At 32.0% G+C, this 19,695-nt stretch overlaps 1 protein-coding gene across 1 annotated transcript; it reads left to right on the plus strand.

The window, feature by feature from the left end:
- The first annotated feature begins 6,372 nt into the window (after window positions 1–6,372).
- On the plus strand, window positions 6,373–9,154 carry LOC127726348 (potassium voltage-gated channel subfamily A member 1-like). Its single transcript, XM_052233714.1, has one exon. The coding sequence runs from the start codon at window positions 6,414–6,416 to the stop codon at window positions 7,755–7,757; it is 1,344 nt and encodes a 447-aa protein (XP_052089674.1). The 5' UTR covers window positions 6,373–6,413; the 3' UTR covers window positions 7,758–9,154.
- Window positions 9,155–19,695: the final 10,541 nt, after the last annotated feature.

The following is a 19,695-nucleotide window of genomic DNA, read 5'->3' on the forward strand; positions in this document are numbered from 1 at the left end:
AAGCATTTCTCAGCCTTAAATGACATTGTGACATTATTGTCTAACAAAAGATGCTCTCTCAGCAAACCACGGTGGTTAGTAATACACTGAAATATCCGGCTGAAAATATTTCAAACGATTTTTCATGCATGCTTATTGTATACCTGGGTTCATATGGAAGATAATGGTAACTATATTTTCTTGAAGGATGTTAAATGGAATAGAAAAGACAACTTCCGATTTTAAAAGATATATCCCTGCTAGCAAAAATTACACAATATTTATGATGTATAAACAATTTTCGACTTTTTTGACAGAGAATCTTACAAGTAAAAGTACTCAAAAGTCATGACCATGTCAGTTTACAGTCATATGATCCTTTAACTTTATCAAAAACGATGAATATGTTATATATGATTGAACGGCTAACATTTACCATAAAACAAAAAAGTCACAGGAAGAAAAGTCACAATATATGTTTTGTATGAAAATTATCATAAGGGTCTGTACACATATGTAGGACAAAAATTCCCAATATATATGTTGTATGAAAATGGTCATAAGCCATGATAAGGCTACATATATATTGAAAACAAAATTAACAATACACAATTTTGTATGAAAATGGGCATATGGCCGCATATATATATATATAGGAAAAACATTGCTAATATATATTTTGTATGGAAAAAAGCATATGTTTATTCAAGTTTTATGCTCTTTAGCTTTGGAAATTTAGATAAAAATCGCAAAGCAAAAGAAACGTGTACAAGCTGGTGTACTGATACATGCTTTGTTGTATCTATTTTTGTTTCATTTCTCTTTCGAAGGAGATGTGAGATAGACAGCTCAACATTTTACTTTAATTTGAGGCTAAGTTAAAAATTCTATAATATGGTTTGACCATATGTTATTTTGATTTTTTTTCTATAGCTGTGTTTTTACCAATAACATGAGAATCCTTCAATTAAGTGTTAAACAAACAAATCATCCCCTGATACAAGTATATTATGACTTTTTTCTATGCATTCAAAACTCAATTTTAATCATTTATTTCATACATGTACATATTGACTTTTTCATGTGCATTCCAACATACTTCTTATGAATAATTTTACTCAATCATATATTGTGACTTTTTTTCAGTTTACCATTGAGTTATTGTCTTCTCGTACTGTAATTCGCCAATAGCTTTTTCGTATGCAGTTAACTTTACCATGAAACCTCGAAATATACAGAAAGTCCAGTGGCAAATGTTTCATGCATGTTTAGGACAAGAACAAATTAACAATTCATACAATAGATAGGTCCTTCATAGAGGCCGTCCGGGATGAAGGTCGGGGAAATTTGGACTGCCACTAGAAAATGAGGGTAAAGTGGATAGGGACAGAAGGTTTGCCTTACAGCAGGCCTCCTACGGACCGTATATTCATAATTTCGAACCATAAAACAGCGACTTTAGTTGTTGCTTCGCACGATGCGAAGCTATTAGTTTCATACAATATACACACCAACTTGAAATTATTACTTTACAACAGTTAGTTCTGAACAGTTGCTTAATGATTTTCTCAGATTCTACTGGCTTGAGTGAATTATGAAGTAGGGCACACTTCAGGAAAAGGAGAAGAAATTTTATGGTCAGAATCCGGATTTATAGGATCACTTATTGTTGGATAAGCGCTGCTGGTCAATATTGAAACCAGTATTCAATATTTATTTGTTAAAAGAATAATTTAATTTCAATTTGTCAAACTATCATATTATTATTCAATATAGAAAGTATTTGCGTTGAACGGCACTTAAAAAAAAGTACAACAAAATATATAACGTCAAAATTCCATATGTAACCAACCTGTCAAAATAATTTATTCATTAGAGAAAATAAATATAGTTCAGAATTAACGGAACCGTGTGTCAGTCTAATCAAGATCAACCTTCTTGGTCTAATGAATATTTTTTAAGTTTTAACTATGTTATGTTATATTTTCTTTCAGTCACAGTCCCTTATCTATAACATTCAGAACAGAGCCTATTTCCTGTAAGTTTGTATGAGTTTACTAATGGAACTTAAAAAGTATCCAAAAATAAATAAAAAATAAATACTTCTGCCATAAGAATTAAAACTGTGTCATTTTGTTTACAAAAAATCACAAAAACAAAAGTTGACGTAAACATATGATACTGCTAAGCAATCCAGACCTTGGAAACGTTAAACTTGTTTCTATTTTTTGCCGTTGTTGCTTGTTTTATTTCTTAACCTAAAATTATAGGGTCAATAGCTGTCAAATTCATGTTCACCGATTTGACTCAAATTCTCATATTTGATTTATAACATACTTAAACGTATATCCAAATTACAATAAGTCTGAAATAAACAATTAACAATGCATAGACTCGATAATATATATCAGCATTTCGTGTGTATTTTAGTCTGGGCGCCATCTAATTAACCATCGAGATGACATCCGAAGACTGCCGACGGTCACATAATCCGATATAGACATAAACATAGATATAAATAGATTGTGACCACGTGCAATTGGATTTTTCTAGGTCTGTTTGATTTCATGTTATAGGTTGAAAAGTTAGTTAATCATCGTTTTTCCCTGTATAAGAATGTTTTTTATGGATCGATTCAGTCAACGAAATGGTTCACCTTTGTTTCACTTTCAATGTTGACATTATTTTCCTTTTAATGGCTGAACACGCATAATACATGCGTAGCCAATCTCTAGCTCTGGGGTTAAATTGAAGGTCACATGAATACGGATTCAATGAGGTCGAATTAGTCACTTGCAAGTGAATAATTATTCATCAGCAAGTTTCGTAGCTTATTTTGACAAAATTTAACTAAAATGGCTGCTAAAAGCGAATTATTATTTCACTATTTCACTTTCATTAATGATCGAACAACAAAACTAGCATATTTAATTTTTTTTTTATCTCGTAGCTAATGCCCCTTTAATACACCTTTTCACATACATCAACTAGTACGGCCGATCGCTCCTGGTCAATGAAACACATTAGTGTGAGTATCCAAACATAAAATTTCTCTCATTCGTTCATTTATTATACTACTAGTAATAAAATAGTAATCGTCTGTTTTAACCTTTATTAGTACCAGACATGAGAATTTTTTTTTCATTCTAAACATTCACTTTCCATATTAATTACTCAATATTATGTTCACCTTTAATAAAACAGCATGTTGGCTACTATACATATTATCATATACGACTTAAGTATACAATAGGGATGGGTTTTCTTTGAAATTATGAAAATTTAATGACTTGATAGCCTAACACGGATCCAACATAAAACACTGGCACACAAGGCAAATAAAAATGACTTAATTATTCATAAATGTCTTACAGGATGGTGTAAATTACATCAAGGAGAAAAAAGTGATATTATACAATAGCTATATTCAATTAACGTGACTATACCCGTTTACTATTTATCTAAATAATTCTGGGTTTTTTTTCGAACAAAGGTTAACTAATCTTGTGCCAATTTTCACAAAACACCATTCAAACTTTCGTCTTTTGAAAAAACATAATATGTAAATACTGGATGTGATTCCTTAGTAAGCACATAACAAAGAAGTTACTTATAAAAAGAATAAGACCATTTTCTAAATATTTACCACTTTTTTTAAAAAGAAAAAAATGACATATAACCTTCTTGCAAAAAGAATAATTATATTCTTATGACGCAGGAGCTTTGTAATTGCAAATCTGTAGTAACTAATCAGTTTCCAATCAAATATTTTTCATATTCAAGAGGCAAAACACTTTCTAATCATGATAACTCCCATTCAGGGGTAAATTCAGTAAAAAATCTCCCATTGACTTTAATGCTAATCTATGTCTTGAATTAAATTTATACCTTATTTACCTTTAGAAATTGGAAGCTTTCATATATCATTCATGAAAGTACAAATGGAGCCCTATCTTATGCAACAATAAAAACATAGGGTCATGCGGCATTTTTGGGCATTCACATGGCCTTGTTTACAAACACTGTAGATTCGCACTTAATTCCTTTACTGACCCCCATTACTTTTCAACCCTGTAGTAAAAAAATTTAGTACATTCAGCATTCATTTTTTTATTTTTTTTTAACTCTAGTTTTGATCCATCTATCAAAAAGTATCTATTACAAATATTATCTACCAATCAGAAGAGCACAGGACTTCAGTTTTGTACAGAAAGCTTTCTCCCCCAAATGGGCGGTCCCTGATGACGTATATTTATTTACTGAATTTACCCCTTCAAATAAACACTTATCAAAAAAGTTGTCAAACATGTGTTTGTCCTTAATATGAATATTACATCGCAACTGGCCGAAGAAGATTGGCTATTTTGGCTCATATGGACCCATATGAGGATTTTTGAAATTCCGTATTGTATTGAACTAATAATTACAAGGGTCTTCTAGCTTGAACCATGAACCAAATATATCATCGAATTTCTACTACCTACTTTCGGATTCATTCTTAATTTTCATTTGACAATCATACAAATAAATTTGCTCTTAAGGATTGGTAATCTCTCCGGACTCACCAACTTTGAATAACGATGGATAGCAATCTGACGTCATTTACGTAGGATAGTGGAGTTGAAAAATCGTAGCTCTCCTCTATTTTTCTTAAAGAGCGAACAAGAGAAACAATGCCGGCATAGTATCATATATATTTTTAGCCATGATAACTGTCATTAAAGAAAAACCGTTTTCATCAGTAAAAGACATGGACTGAAAATAAGTAGGGGACATAATTTTTTGATATATACACTATAACTATAAATTCAAATTATGTATTTACCTTAATCATTAATCTTTACAGAGCCAGTAATATTCAAATTGTATACGTAAAGCAAAATATAAACTATATTTTAGAATAAAATTAACTTCTTTCCAATCACACTTAAATCACGGATTTTAATGGACTAATTCACAAGGCAACAGTCCAAAGGAAGATATGTAACCCTAACGGTTCTCATTCCTGCATGTCGCGTGTTTAGCAAAGAAGCAACACATACCGATTTTCAACGCTACCATGAGACCACTGGAGGCGCATTTTAATATCATGTAGTCCCTATAATCCATCAAAATAACCATCCAATCCTCGTTTGTGATCATTACAAGTAGTAGATAAATATATCTAAACAAAATAATAAATATTTACATCAATTTTTAGAATTTTGTAATGAGTTTTCAGCTGTATGATAGATTTAAAAATGTTTTCGTAATTTACCAAATCAGATATATAATTATTCAAACTTATATTCAAGGTTAATACCATATTTTTTGCTACTTAACTTTTTGAAAGAAACTTAATTGAATCTAACACTATTTATACGCATCATTTGAAAAAAAAACTAGATAGTGATTAACTCTAATTGCTATTTGCATAACGTGCATAACAAATGTTTCATGTATACACTAAGGATTAAATAAATGTACCGAACACTTTGATTGCAACTAAGGAAAGGGCTTTATAGACGCTTAATATAGTTCCTAGCAGTAAGGTATACTCACAGTAATAACTAAATAGGGGTCTTTAACGATATTTGAACGTGGAAGTTCTATAAACATGACCCGGCAAGCGATCCGCCGTAAACTTTATAGTATGAGACAGCCCCACAAAAAATAATACAAATTTGAATGAATAAAAATCGTTTATTGACTATATAAAGTTGAATTCATGCTCAAATTGATAATTGGCTGAATTATGAATTACTATTTTCCAATATATATATATATATAATATTTCAAATCTATAAAACGAATTTTCTTTACTATCATCAATTTGTAATAGAGAGGTTAGACCAAAAATACAAGGTATGATCTAACGACACTAAGTTTGGACATATAACTATCAGTATCGAAAAATGTTAGTGTAAACAAAACCTATTAAAATCAAAAGTCAATTGTATACCAAAAACTTCTGTCATTTGAACATTTTATTCTAAAAATTTACTATACAGTAATATGCGAGGTAACAATATGTATTGGCACCGATATCGGAATTACAGTCTTAGTACATTTAATATATTTATCTTTGTTAACAAATTGGTCCATTGAGAAAAGCTATACAATAATGTTATTCTCTTTTTATTATTCACCATATGACCTTTACTAAATAAATAATAATGTCTTGACGAAAGCAAGTTACGTGATATCAAAGTACACAAGTTAAATACATTAAATAGGTTAAAAGTGATAATCCAACTAGCCAAAAGTGAGGATATACACAATGTTTACGAGATTATTGGAATAGAGTGCGAACTTTAAATTGTATATGTACTGTTGGATTTATAATGTGAAAAGATTAAGGCATTAATGAAAACTAAATACAAAATGTAGTCATAACCTAGGACGTTCGTTCATAGGACAATTTGTATAATATTTTACTATTTTTTTTTGGAATTATGCATGTAATAACAGCACAAAATACAAATAATGACAAACGATTCCTTTCTTCTGGAAATCATTATACAAGTAACCATGTTGAAGACGACAATAACGGTAATGAATCAGACTCAGACGAAGCCTCACAAGACGACATCAACGATTTGACACATCATTTTTTGTTGGAATGTGACGAACATATTTGTTCCAAAGAAACTTGTAAAAGGATTACCCTAAATGTAAGCGGCCTAAGATTTGAGACACAAGTTCGAACACTTAAACGACTGCCAGATACATTACTTGGCAACGATGAAAAACGCAAAAAATTTTGGGATCCAAACAGAGGTGAATATTTTTTCGACAGACATCGACCTAGTTTCCCTGCTATCTTGTTCTTCTACCAAAGTGGTGGTAGACTTGTTAGGCCTATGGAAGTTCCTACGGATGTCTTTCTCGGGGAAATACAGTTTTTTGAAATGGGGAGAAGTGTAATAAATTCTTATATGAAAGCCGAAGGATTCATAACGGAGACTGAAAACCATGTTATGCCAAAAGGCAGCCTGAGTAAAAAAGTATGGGAATTTCTTGAGTATCCAGAAACATCAGTTGCTGCTAAAATCTTTGCAGGTGTCAGTGTAACATTTATTGTGTTATCTACTGTATCTTTTTGCGTTGAAACATTACCAAAGTATAAACATGTTGGTTGTATAAATGTCACAACGTTGGATTCCAATGGAGTAAAGTCGAAAAAGTTAGTTCCTAATTTTGGCCACCCACTTTCAGTCATCGAATCTGTAGTTATAGCTTGGTTTGTATTAGAACTGATACTCCGTTTCATCTTTTGTCCCTCGCGTATTGCTTTTCTAAAGAATCTTATAAACTGGATTGATGTTGCAGCCATCTTACCATACTTTGTATATCTATTCATGTATGCTGCTTCCGGGAAATGTAAGGGCGAACAGGATACAATGGCGGTATTGCGTGTTCTTCGTGTTACCAGAATTCTTAAACTGAGCAAACATTCGGAAGGACTTCGGATCTTAGGAAAAACTTTAAAAACAAGTATGAAAGAATTATTTATGTTTGTACTGTTTTTAGGGATTGGAGTTATTATATTTTCCGGTGCGATGTTTTATGCAGAAGAATCTATTGAAAATACACAATTCACAAGCATTCCTGCTACATTTTGGTGGGCAGTCGTTTCTATGACAACGGTTGGTTATGGAGACATGTATCCAGAAGGCGTTCTAGGAAAGCTTGTCGGAAGTATGACTGTGCTGATGGGACTTCTAGCAATTGCACTCCCAGTACCTGTTATTGTTACAAATTTTAATAACTTTTACCGATCTGCTAAAAATAATTAGTGAGCTTATTTTTACAAAATAGAGAAAGTATGATACGGTAACTATTTTAGCCATTGAATTCGTCTAAACAAAAGTATTATAAGTCTATCAAATATCATCCGATGTTCACAATTAGTATTTCAAAAGTTAGTATTTTAGTTTTTGACATTAAAAGTAGTGTGAATCTTATAATGATGTATTCCCCTTTTAAAAACTCAATATCATAAATATTTGACTGAGACATGAAAAGTTATATAGGAATAGAATTTACGTACATGCAGAGTAATTCTTTGTTCGATTGTTTTTTTTTTAATAAACAAACAACTTAGAATAAAGCATCCCCTTTTTTTAAAGATAGAACATTTCACTACAAACAATGTAGTTTTAGAAATTTATCCCTATATACCATCGATTTTTGTAACTTTGTAATATTCCCAATTCTGAACTGCTGGATTTGCTAAGAATTGCTTATAGATTGTGTCCAAACCATGCAAACCATTTAATCATAGTACTTCTAAGATAATTTTAATAACAATTATTTAACAGCACAAATACATGAGAAATAGTGGAGATACAACACTACAAAAATATTTTTCTCTTAACTAACTAAATTGTGGAGATAGAACCGTGTAGTTCTGACAAAAACTCGTAGAGTGTAGAAATATCGTATTATAGTTGTATAGGGAGATAGACCATTGCACTTGGATCTCAAATATATAGTTTTCTCCATTTTTATCAAAAGTAAACATAAAACATTATAAGATTCACACGACGAAAATGTGTCTTAGGCCCACAAGATCTTAAAATTATTTACAACTGATATAAACAAAAACCTTCCAAAAAAGAAATTTTGCTGCACGATGTCCTGTAGAGAGATGTTTATATGGATAAAACACCATTTTTGATAAGGCTGTAAAATGACCATTTTAGCGCAAACATGTCACATTCGTCGTTTAGGTATCACAACTAAGGTTTTTTCATAAATATGTCCAGGTTATATCCTCGTTTCAATATATACAAGATTGAAGAATTTTACTATTTTTGCAATTTCAGGGGTTAAATGACGACTCTTACCTCCTTCCTTGAATTTCGTATACAACTTTATTTTTAATTATGCAATCGTTTTTGAAATAGCTCATAGCTCAACCAGTCCTTAAATTATAGAGACTTTCTGTAATTTCTTAATTAACAAAAAATGTAACTTCTCCATGTACTTATTTTATATTCATGGAATTAGTATCTTTTTACCCCAGAATTTCATATTTGCAAAAACTCACGAAAAATACACGAATACTTATCCATTTTCTTCTTGTGTACATTTGCAGTCTAATATCTTACAAGAAAAAAAGACAGTTTATGGAATTGGGTTTATTGTTAATATTGTTTATCATATAATGATAATAATAAAAAAAAGTACATCTGAGCTGTCAATTTTTAAATTTAGGCTGTAGTGTAATTATTATTAGATGTGTACTTTTTCACTAGTTCTCCTTCGGTCTGTTTGTTTATTGAAATTGCTATGCAGTCCATGTGAATTGTATTCTTTTCCTGCACTGGAATTTAAAATATATCTTGGTATATCCTATGGGTGTCTACTTACAATGAGATTGTCGGAGGAAATTGTGCCAGCATTTGTTTAATGTGTCTGTCCGCTATACTCTGTTTATTGTTGGTATTCAGTTTCTCTCATCTGTGTGCTTCAAAGCTGGTCAAGATTTGAAGGTAGGTGTGATTTTTTGCTACTCTTACATTGCATTAACTTTATGAAGACCAACACCAGAATATGCCTTTTTCAGTTTTGGACTTACTTTATTGAGTATATAATCAAAATAGAAAAAAGTACAACTAAGGGTTTCTAGGTTTTGTCACCGTAACAGTGTTAGTGACATGTTAAGTATTCTAAATTGGAAAGACCAAGTAGACAGAAAGCAGATGCACGCATTGTAAAGTTGTATATAAAATCTCACATCAACTAGTCGCCATCCCCAAAACAAACAGACAAATCCAACTACAGTCATGAAACATACAATCACTTCCATACCAAATTCCACCATGCAGAACAAAAATACGCCACTAATAATTCTTTCCTCGAACTATTAAAACCTGGAACAGCCTTTTACCCAGCATCGTGTTGATCGTCTCTGTCGAGTCTTTCATAGAAGCATTCTCAACATAACATATAGACAATAAACTGGTGTATTAATATTCTATTCTTAAAAAACAAAATAAAATTGTTTTAACTTTGAAAAAATGTACGTTACGTAACGGTTAAAAGTGTTTTAGGCCTTCCCGATCTTTGCCTATTAAGGTGGATCATTGGTATATATTTCCTCAAATAGAATTTTCTTATACTTTGCCAGAATGTAGATTTTTCCTTGCTTTTTTTCAAAAATATAATAAAAAGTATGGGTCACCGTGCTATTTTTCAAGCTACAAGTCTTTCCAGAATTTGGATAGATTGTTCATGAAAAAACTTTTTTGTGAATAAAAAGAAATCTATGAGATAGAATTTTGAAATAAAATATGAGAACATAGGTTTTAACATATGCTATAAGAAAATAAAAATAAAAAATGGTGTCACCGACCTTGTTTTCTTGCTAAAATAAAAAAATAAAAAAAAAACCCTCTATCATTCCTTTATACAAATTTTGCTATTGAGTTATCTCCTCTTAAATGTCTAAGTTGACAATTGATTCGAACAAACAAAAATATTTGATATTTGATAAATCAGTCTGAATAATGCAATCAATCATTTATTTTCTTTATTCCGATAAACTGTCTTACCCTTTTATTGCCATTCTGTCTCAAAATTTGCAGATTTAAGCAAAAAAACTAGACATATTGTGAACTGATATTTTCCAATCAAAGATGGCGGTATACAGGTTATCTATCTTTATAAGAACGTTCCCCGTAGTTCAGATAACCTCCAAGTTGTGCAAACACCCTAATCTACTGCAACGTTTTTGCTCATTCCGCCTTCCAATATGCCGATGCTCGATGACGGTCATTTTCCGGCATTCCTCTACGGCACTCCATACGAATTGTTCTTTCAAAAGTAATGCTTTCTCTCGTTTAAATCTAGACGCAAACACAATTTTTCATCAGAATAAATTTGTGTAAAAGGTCAACAAACAAAATGACCCCATTTGCAGGTGCACCTGAAATGAGCGCAAAATCTCCCAGGTAAAAAAATTATGTCATGCATTTAAAAGTCTTGATGTTGATAAATACAGTGACACGTTAAGGATGTATTCTTCTGACGTTTTAGTCTCGTTGAAATCTCGTTCTGGAATTATTTCCAAAACATGTGATACAAGTGGAAAATATCAATGAATTTTAAGAATGTTATAATTAAACTTAACTCTGTGAAAAAAGTTTTTGAGTAATCAATTTTTCAAATTTTACGACCAATCAAGTCAGTCTTTTTAGCCAAAATTTTGAGAAAATGGGTGAGGTGTACAAAAAATGATTTTTACCAGAATCATGTACATCCCATATCATTTTTTTCTTTTCAAATTTCTTAGATATGTATTTTTTCAATCATTTATAACAAAAAAGTTGAAATTATGCATTTTGTTCTTAAAACTGAGAAAAATCACAAATTTACAAAATTGAAAGCATGGTAAATTTGACACAAAAAAGCATCAAAATATGATAAAACTTTCTTATATTAACACCTACCTATAGTTTTTTTTAGTTAAATTTATTCAGATTGATCCACTTCATCTTAAGTTTATTGAAAGAATGAAAAAAGGTTAAATTGTGGAACTGTGATTTTTTCACGATAATAGCCCAAAAATAGGTAAAAATTGATGAAAAATTGGAAAATCATCAAAATTGGGTACTTTTAAAGGGACGTAGCAAAAAAAGAAGTGCACCACCATGAGGTGTTTTCTTCACCAATTATTTTTTTACAGTCATATAAACCCAAAAATCAGGTTAAGAAAAAAAGTTTAATTCTAGAAATTTTTGGCTTCTCAGAGGTGTACATCCTTAAATATTTATTTCCGCAACTTTGGAAATATTTTATTAAAAAAAAGGTAAACTTTTTTTCTCAGTATATATACGTAAAAAATAAAGATTAAAATTTGTTGAATTTTGTCGATCTTCGCAATAGCATTTCAAAATAAATGGAGAATGTGTCCATGGGACACAGATGATGCCCCCGCTTGCATATAACGTTATAAAGGGACTTAACTAGAGAGCTGTAAAAGGTGACGCCTCCAAAATTCGAACTTGATCTGTGTTTTATGGTAATAAGTATTGCGTATAAGTTTCATAACATTTGGTTGAGGCAAACTAAAGTTAGAGAAGGGAAACGAAAAATTCTCCATTTTTTTTCATATGTAAAGGAATATAACTCTAGAACGGTAAAAACGACGCCACCCAAATTCGAACTTGATGTGTGTTTAGTGGTAATAAGCATTGTGTATAAGTTTTATAACATTTAGTTGAGGCAAGCTAAAGTTAGAGAACGGAAACTAATTTTGGGACGTACAGACATATGGACGTACGGACGAACAAAGGTAACACACACTTAAGGGCATACGATACAGTTTTAATTCCACGGTGAATACTTGACGAAAGTTTGCATACAAGCTTATTTTCATCTAGTCAATTCAAATATGTAATAAAAAAAATATACCATCATGTGCTACCTTTAGAGATAAATTCGGTTGAAATTTTAGACATTTACTTGAAATTTCGGTTTCTTTGACATTTCTATCCTCTAGAAAGACATACCGAACTTTTTTGTTTCAAAAAGCTTCAAGTAAATAGGCAAACACGCAAAAAATTGCCACTAATCATCATTTTAACGTAATAACTCCAATAAGAAGTCAATAACAAGTTCTCTTTCTTTTTCCAAACAATAAAAGACAAACTTCATGAACCAATAGCTTATCTGACTGTTTCTAGAAGAAACTCGACTGAGAATTTTATACATGCAGACGATAATTGTTAATGTTTTACTTCTACACGTAATATTTCACTTAAAAGAGAGGCAAATGATACCAAAGGGACATTCAAACTCATAAGTCGAAAATAAACTGACAACGCCATGGCTAAAAAAGAAAAAGACCAACAAACAAACAACACAACATAGAAAAACTAAAGACTGAGCAACACGAACCCCACCAATAACTGGGAGGTTATATCAGGTGCTCCGGAAGGGTAAGCAGACCATGCTCCACATGCCACACCCGTCGTGATACTCCTGTAAAATACGTTAATAAACTTGTATCAAGTGATATGATATTACAAAATAGCGGATTGGTAATTGACTCTTATCTAACCATAAGACATGATCTGCTCTGGAGCACCTGAGATCACCCAAGTGTTGTTGGGGTTGGTGTTGTTCAGTCTTTGGTTTTCAATGTTGTGTTTTGTGTACTGTTGTTTGTTTGTTTGTCTTTTTCTTTTATAGCCATGGCGTTATCCGTTTATTTTCGACTTATGAGTTTGAATGTCGCTTTGGTATCCTTCCCCCTTTTTTTATGAGTCTTTATTAAGCGAAACGAACCTCTGGCGTACAAAATTATAAGCCTGATATCTTTTTGATGAGATTTTTTTTTACCATGAAACGAATATTATTAGCAGAGAATCTCATTAACAAGCTATGCATTATTCCTTCTTAATTTAGATAAGGACAACGTCAGTTTGTTATCGAAATAAGACAACTTATTTCTTTATTCAAACATCGCCGTATATTAAAATGTATATAACGTTATTCTGTAGATTATGACGACTCTATAGACCATTCCCTTGTCTAAGATAAGAATCACGGTCGCTATCTGCCATTGTTGAACAAATATGCAAAAGGAACGCCTGTTTGTTTACGCCACATTCATTGACATTTCAAAGGAATAACAATGACATTGACTTGTATAAAATTAGACAGAACACCTGCATACATTACATTTTTCTTTTTCCAAACAACAAAAGACAAATTCCTGGACCAAAAGCTTGCCTGACTGTTTCTAGAAGAAACTCAATGAGAATTTTTTCTAGATACGTACTCATACCTACATGTATAACTGATATCTTGTTTTTATCATATACAAATTAAAAAGAAACTGTAAAATTGCACATACACAAAAATCTTTATAAACAAATGTAAATTTGAATAAAACAGCCATCCAATGTCCCCGCAGTGCACATATTTTACGTCAAAGGGCAATAACTCAAACATTTTTTGTTGTTTTTCTTTGCTTGAACCCCTGAGAGTACACGCATATATATTAATTGATGCTGTAGTCTTTCGGAATACCGGAAGACTCTTGTCTTTTCGGAATACATCAGTTCTTTTCTATGAGCAATAGCCTGGCATCATGACCCAATCTAATACTTCGTCTACTGTCAAGCAGTTGGCCAGGATCCAAGGCTATATGAGCAACTGCGTAATAGGTAATTAATTGATCTAATGAATATTCACTAGCGTTTTGCAGTTGCTATAGGGATAAGTGTTTATCGAGACTGATTGATATCATACATCAGTAGTTAATTAATTAGAGATGCATGTGTGAAGTTTTCTGAAACACAAGATGTGTTCACATTGGAGATGAGATTTTAAGCGAAACCGTTGAAGTTACCGTCAATGGAGAGGGCGTTTTTAGGATTTAAAAAATAAGCCATTTTAGCACAATTGAATTAGAGCGCAGTCCATTTAAGTAGCTATGAAAATTCTACGTCCAGGAAAGCGGCGTGTATGAAAAAAATGTATAATTTCACTTTTGTAAATTAAAATTACATAGGTGGAATTACTTTTTATTTTACCTAATGGAGTAACCATAATCGTTTCAAGAGGAATATTTTAGGAAAAAATATATATTCTTAACCGTCATCAAAGTAGAAACAAAATTGAATAAAGTACGGCCATGAAAGACGTACGGATGCCTATTGCAGTTTATAATTCTATTGTGGTGCACAGTTTATAATCATATTGTGGTGTCCGGGTGTACTGTCGTAAATTCATGGGAGGTGTCCGTTGTTATTCTGTGGTTTACATGTTGTAATGTACTATTATATTGTTTATTTATGTATTTCTCTGTCCTGAGTGTTTATTTGTACTGTATTCCTGTCACATAATGTTGTCATTTTAGCAGTATTTTTAACATTGCCATATAAGCGGGAGGTTTGGCTAGACATAAAACCAGGTTCAACCCACCATTTTTTACTTAAAATGTCCTGTACCAAGTCAGGAATGTGGCAGTTGTTATCAAATAGTCCGATTCTATGCCAAGAACGTGTTTAGCGACAAAATATGACGATATGTTAAGAAAATAGGCGATACAAACAGAATTATATTCATTAGCACATAAAAAAAAGCACACACACACACACAAATAACCCAGCTTAGTACAAATAATTTTTCTTAAAATCAATATCCGCACTCAGCGAAAACTGCATTTTCTTATTGCATACTGACATGAACTAAACTGCATTGGCCCTATTATTCCTGATTCCTTCAGTCTGTCACATAACCAAATAAAAGTAACAAAACAACAACTTCAAATGAAAAATTGAGATTTGTTTGAACAAGTATAAAGTTGAGGTTTCAAACTCTTTCACTCCAAAAGCTTGGTTGGAGTTTGTTGTCTGTGGTATAAATAAATTGAGATCAAACATATCTGGAATATGATAGCCAATGACCAAACCATGTAATCCAGTTTGATTGGTTTTCAAAAACGGCTTTAGTTCGGGATTATCAAATAAGAATATATCTTAGAATTTTGAACTATTTTCAAACTGGCTACACAAACAAATAATCATGATTAATGTTAGTTAAATCTCTTCACATTAGCCAGAAAACTAACTTTTAATTTCAAAAATAGCACCTCAGAATTGAATATCCAGAGGGGGTGGGCTCCTATTTAGAATGTTGTAATGTTACCTTTCGGGAGAGAAAGGCAGCGGAGATAGACAAATAATTCTTCTAAAAAGAATATTTTGCCCCACCATGAACAACAGTTAAATTAACAATCCATGACAGTTTCTATATCTAAAACAACAAAACTTAGGTAAAACCATGCATCTTTATTTAACAATTATCTGATCTTGTATTTCAAACATGCATTTATGTTCACGATTGCATTTCTTTTGTAAAAGAAAGCCACTTGTTTAAACTGTTTTTTAGTGAATCTCTTACAAGAATTGTAGGCATGCGATCACTTACAATGTTTTTTCATATAATTTTTATTTCAAAGGGGCATAACTCTTGTAAAAAATAGTTGGTTGACTCTCTTCCAAGACCTTTCTGATAATAGCCATTGATATAAATTTCATAAAGAAATCGACAAGAAATGTAGGTGTGAGTGTGTTCAATATAAACTACATTTCATAGAGACATAACTCTTGTAAAAATAAATTATTCAGTGGTGATTTTCATACTCATTGCTGATATAAAACCTTTATTATAAATTTCATAACAATCCTACAAGAAATGTAGGTGTTAGAGTTCTTAATACCATGCAATTTTTAATGAAAATAGTAGTCAAGGTTGAAGAAATAGTGCATGATACGAATAGCCTCATTATTATGCTGACTGTCATTTTTTTTTTAAATAAACCAATATAAAAATAATCTCAAACTGTCCATTATTTGCAATATTGCTTGAACTTTATTTATTAAAGGCTTTATACATGCAGACGATAATTGTTAATTTTTTACTTCTACACGTAATATTTTACTTAAAAGAGAGGCAAAAGATACCAAAGGGACATTCAGACTCATTAGTCGAAAATAAACTGACAACGCCATGGCTAAAAAAAGAAAAAGACCAACAAACAAACAACAGTACACAAAACACAACATAGAAAATATAAAGACTGAGTAACACGAACCCCACCAAAAACTGGGAAGTTATCTCAGGTGCACCGGAAGGGTAAGCAGATCATGCTCCACATGCCAGACCCGTCGTGATACTCCTGTAAATACGTTAATAAGTATCAAGTGATATGGTATTACAAAATAGCGGATTGGTAATTGACTCTTATCTAACCATAAGACATGATCTGCTCTGGAGCACCTGAGATCACCCAAGTTTTTGTTGGGGTTTGTGTTGCTCAGTCTATGGTTTTCAATGTTGTGTTTTGTGTACTGTTGTTTGTTTGTTTGTCTTTTTCTTTTATAGCCATGGCGTTATCCGTTTATTTTCGACTTATGAGTTTGAATGTCCCTTTGGTATCCTTCGCCTCTTTTTATATGAGTCTTTAAAAAGCGAAACGAACCTCTAGCGTACAAAATTATAAGCCTGATATCTTTTTGATGAGTTTTTTTTTCTTACCATGAAACGAATATTATTAGCAGAGAATCTCATTAACAAGCCATGCATTGTTCTGTCTAAATTTAAATAAGGACAAAGTCAGTTTGTTATCGAAATAAGACAACCCATTTCTTTATTCAAACATCGCCGTATATTAAAATGTGTAAACGTTATTCTGTAGATTATGACGACTCTATAGACCATTCCCTTGTCTAAGATAATAATCACGGTCGCTATCTGCCATTGTTGAACAAATATGCAAAAGGAACGCCTGTTTGTTTACGCCACATTCATTGACATTTCAAAGGAATAACAATGACATTGACTTGTATAAAATTAAACAGAACACCTGCATACATTACATTTTTCTTTTTCCAAACAACAAAAGACAAATTCCTGGACCAATAGCTTGCCTGACTGTTTCTAGAAGAAACTCAATGAGAATTTTTTCTAGATACGTACTCATACCTACATGTATAACTGATATCTTGTTTTTATCATATACAAATTAAAAAGAAACTGTAAAATTGCACATACACAAAAATCTTTATAAACAAATGTAAATTTGAATAAAATAATGATTAAAAACAGCCGTCCAATGTCCCCGCAGTGCACATATTTTATGTCAAAGGGCAATAACTCAAACATTTTTTGTTGTTTTTCTTTGCTTGAACCCCTGAGGGTACACGCATATATATTAATTGATGCGGTAGTCTTTCGGAATACCGGAAGACTCTAGTCTTTTCGGAATACATCAGTTCTTTTCTATGAGCAACTGCGTAATAGGTAATTAATTGATCTAATGAATATTCACTAGCGTTTTGCAGTTGCTATAGGGATAAGTGTTTATCGAGACTGATTGATATCATACATCAGTAGTTAATTAATTAGAGATGCATGTGTGAAGTTTTCTGAAACACAAGATGTGTTCACATTGGAGATGAGATTTTAAGCGAAACCGTTGAAGTTAACGTCAATGGAGAGGGCGTTTTTAGGATTTAAAAAATTAGCCATTTTAGCACAATTGAATAAGGGCGCAGTCCATTTAAGTAGCTATGAAAATTCTACGTCCAGGAAAGCGGCGTGTAGGAAAAAAATGTATAGTTTCACTTCTGTAAATTAAAATTACATAGGTGGAATTACTTTTTATTTTACCTAATGGAGTAACCATAATCGTTTCAAGAGGAATATTTTAGGAAAAAATATATATTCTTAACCGTCATCAAAGTAGAAACAAAATTGAATAAAGTACGGCCATGAAAGACGTACGGATGCCTATTGCAGTTTATAATTCTATTGTGGTGCACAGTTTATAATCATATTGTGGTGTCCGGGTGTACTGTCGTAAATTCATGGGAGGTGTCCGTTGTTATTCTGTGGTTTACATGTTGTAATGTACTATTATATTGTTTATTTATGTATTTCTCTGTCCTGAGTGTTTATTTGTACTGTATTCCTGTCACATAATGTTGTCATTTTAGCAGTATTTTTAACATTGCCATATAAGCGGGAGGTTTGGCTAGACATAAAACCAGGTTCAACCCACCCTTTTTCTCTTAAAACGTCCTATACCAAGTCGAGAATGTGGCAGTTCTTATCAAATAGTCCGATTCTATGCTAAGAACGTGTTTAGCGACAAAATATGACGATATGTTAACAAAATAGTCGATACAAACAGAATTATATTCATTAGCACAAAAAAAAAAACACACACACACACACACACAAATAACTCAAGGGACATTCAAACTCATAAGTCGAATATAAACTGACAACGCCATGGCTAAAAAAAAAAAAGACCAACAAACAAACAATAGTACACAAAATAAAACATAGAAAAACGAAAGACTGAGCAACACGAACCCCATCAAAACTGGGGGGTTATCTCAAGTGCTCCGGAAGGGCAAGCAGACCATGCTCCACATGCCACACCCGTCGTGCTTATCATGTAAAATACGTTAATAAACTTGTATCAAGTGATATGGTATTACAAAATAGCGGATTGGTAATTGACTCTTATCTAACCATAAGACAGGATCTGCTCTGGAGCACCTGAGAGCACCCAAGTTTTGTTGAGGTTCTTGTTGCTCAGTCTTTGGTTTTCAATGTTGTGTTTTGTATACTGTTGTTTGTTTGTTTGTTTGTTTTTCTTTTATAGCCATGGCGTTATCCGTTTATTTTCGACTTATGAGTTTGAATGTCCTTTTGGTATCCTTCGCCTCTTTTTTATGAGTCTTTAATAAGCCAAACGAACCTCTGGCGTACAAAATTATAAGCCTGATATCTTTTTGATGAGTTTTTTTTAACCATGAACCGAATATTATTAGTAGAGAATCTCATTAATAAGTTATGCATTTGTCCGTCTAAATTTAGATAAGGACAACGTCAGTTTGTTATCGACATAGGACAACCCATTTCTTTATTGAAACATTGCCATATATTAAAATTGGTATAACGTTATTCTGTATATTATGACGACTCTATAGACTATTCCCTTGTCTTAGATAAGAATCACGGTCGCTATCTGCCATTGTTGAACAAATATGCAAAAGGAACGCCTGTTTGTTTACGCCACATTCATTGACATTCCAAAGGATTAACAATGACATTGACTTGTATATAATTAGACAGAACACTTGCATACATTAAATTTTAGTAACATAACCATTCTGATCGTGAATATCTTAAACTGTAATC

This window comes from Mytilus californianus, unplaced genomic scaffold (assembly GCF_021869535.1).
Source record: "Mytilus californianus isolate M0D057914Y unplaced genomic scaffold, xbMytCali1.0.p SCAF_1, whole genome shotgun sequence".
Taxonomy (NCBI): domain Eukaryota; kingdom Metazoa; phylum Mollusca; class Bivalvia; order Mytilida; family Mytilidae; genus Mytilus; species Mytilus californianus.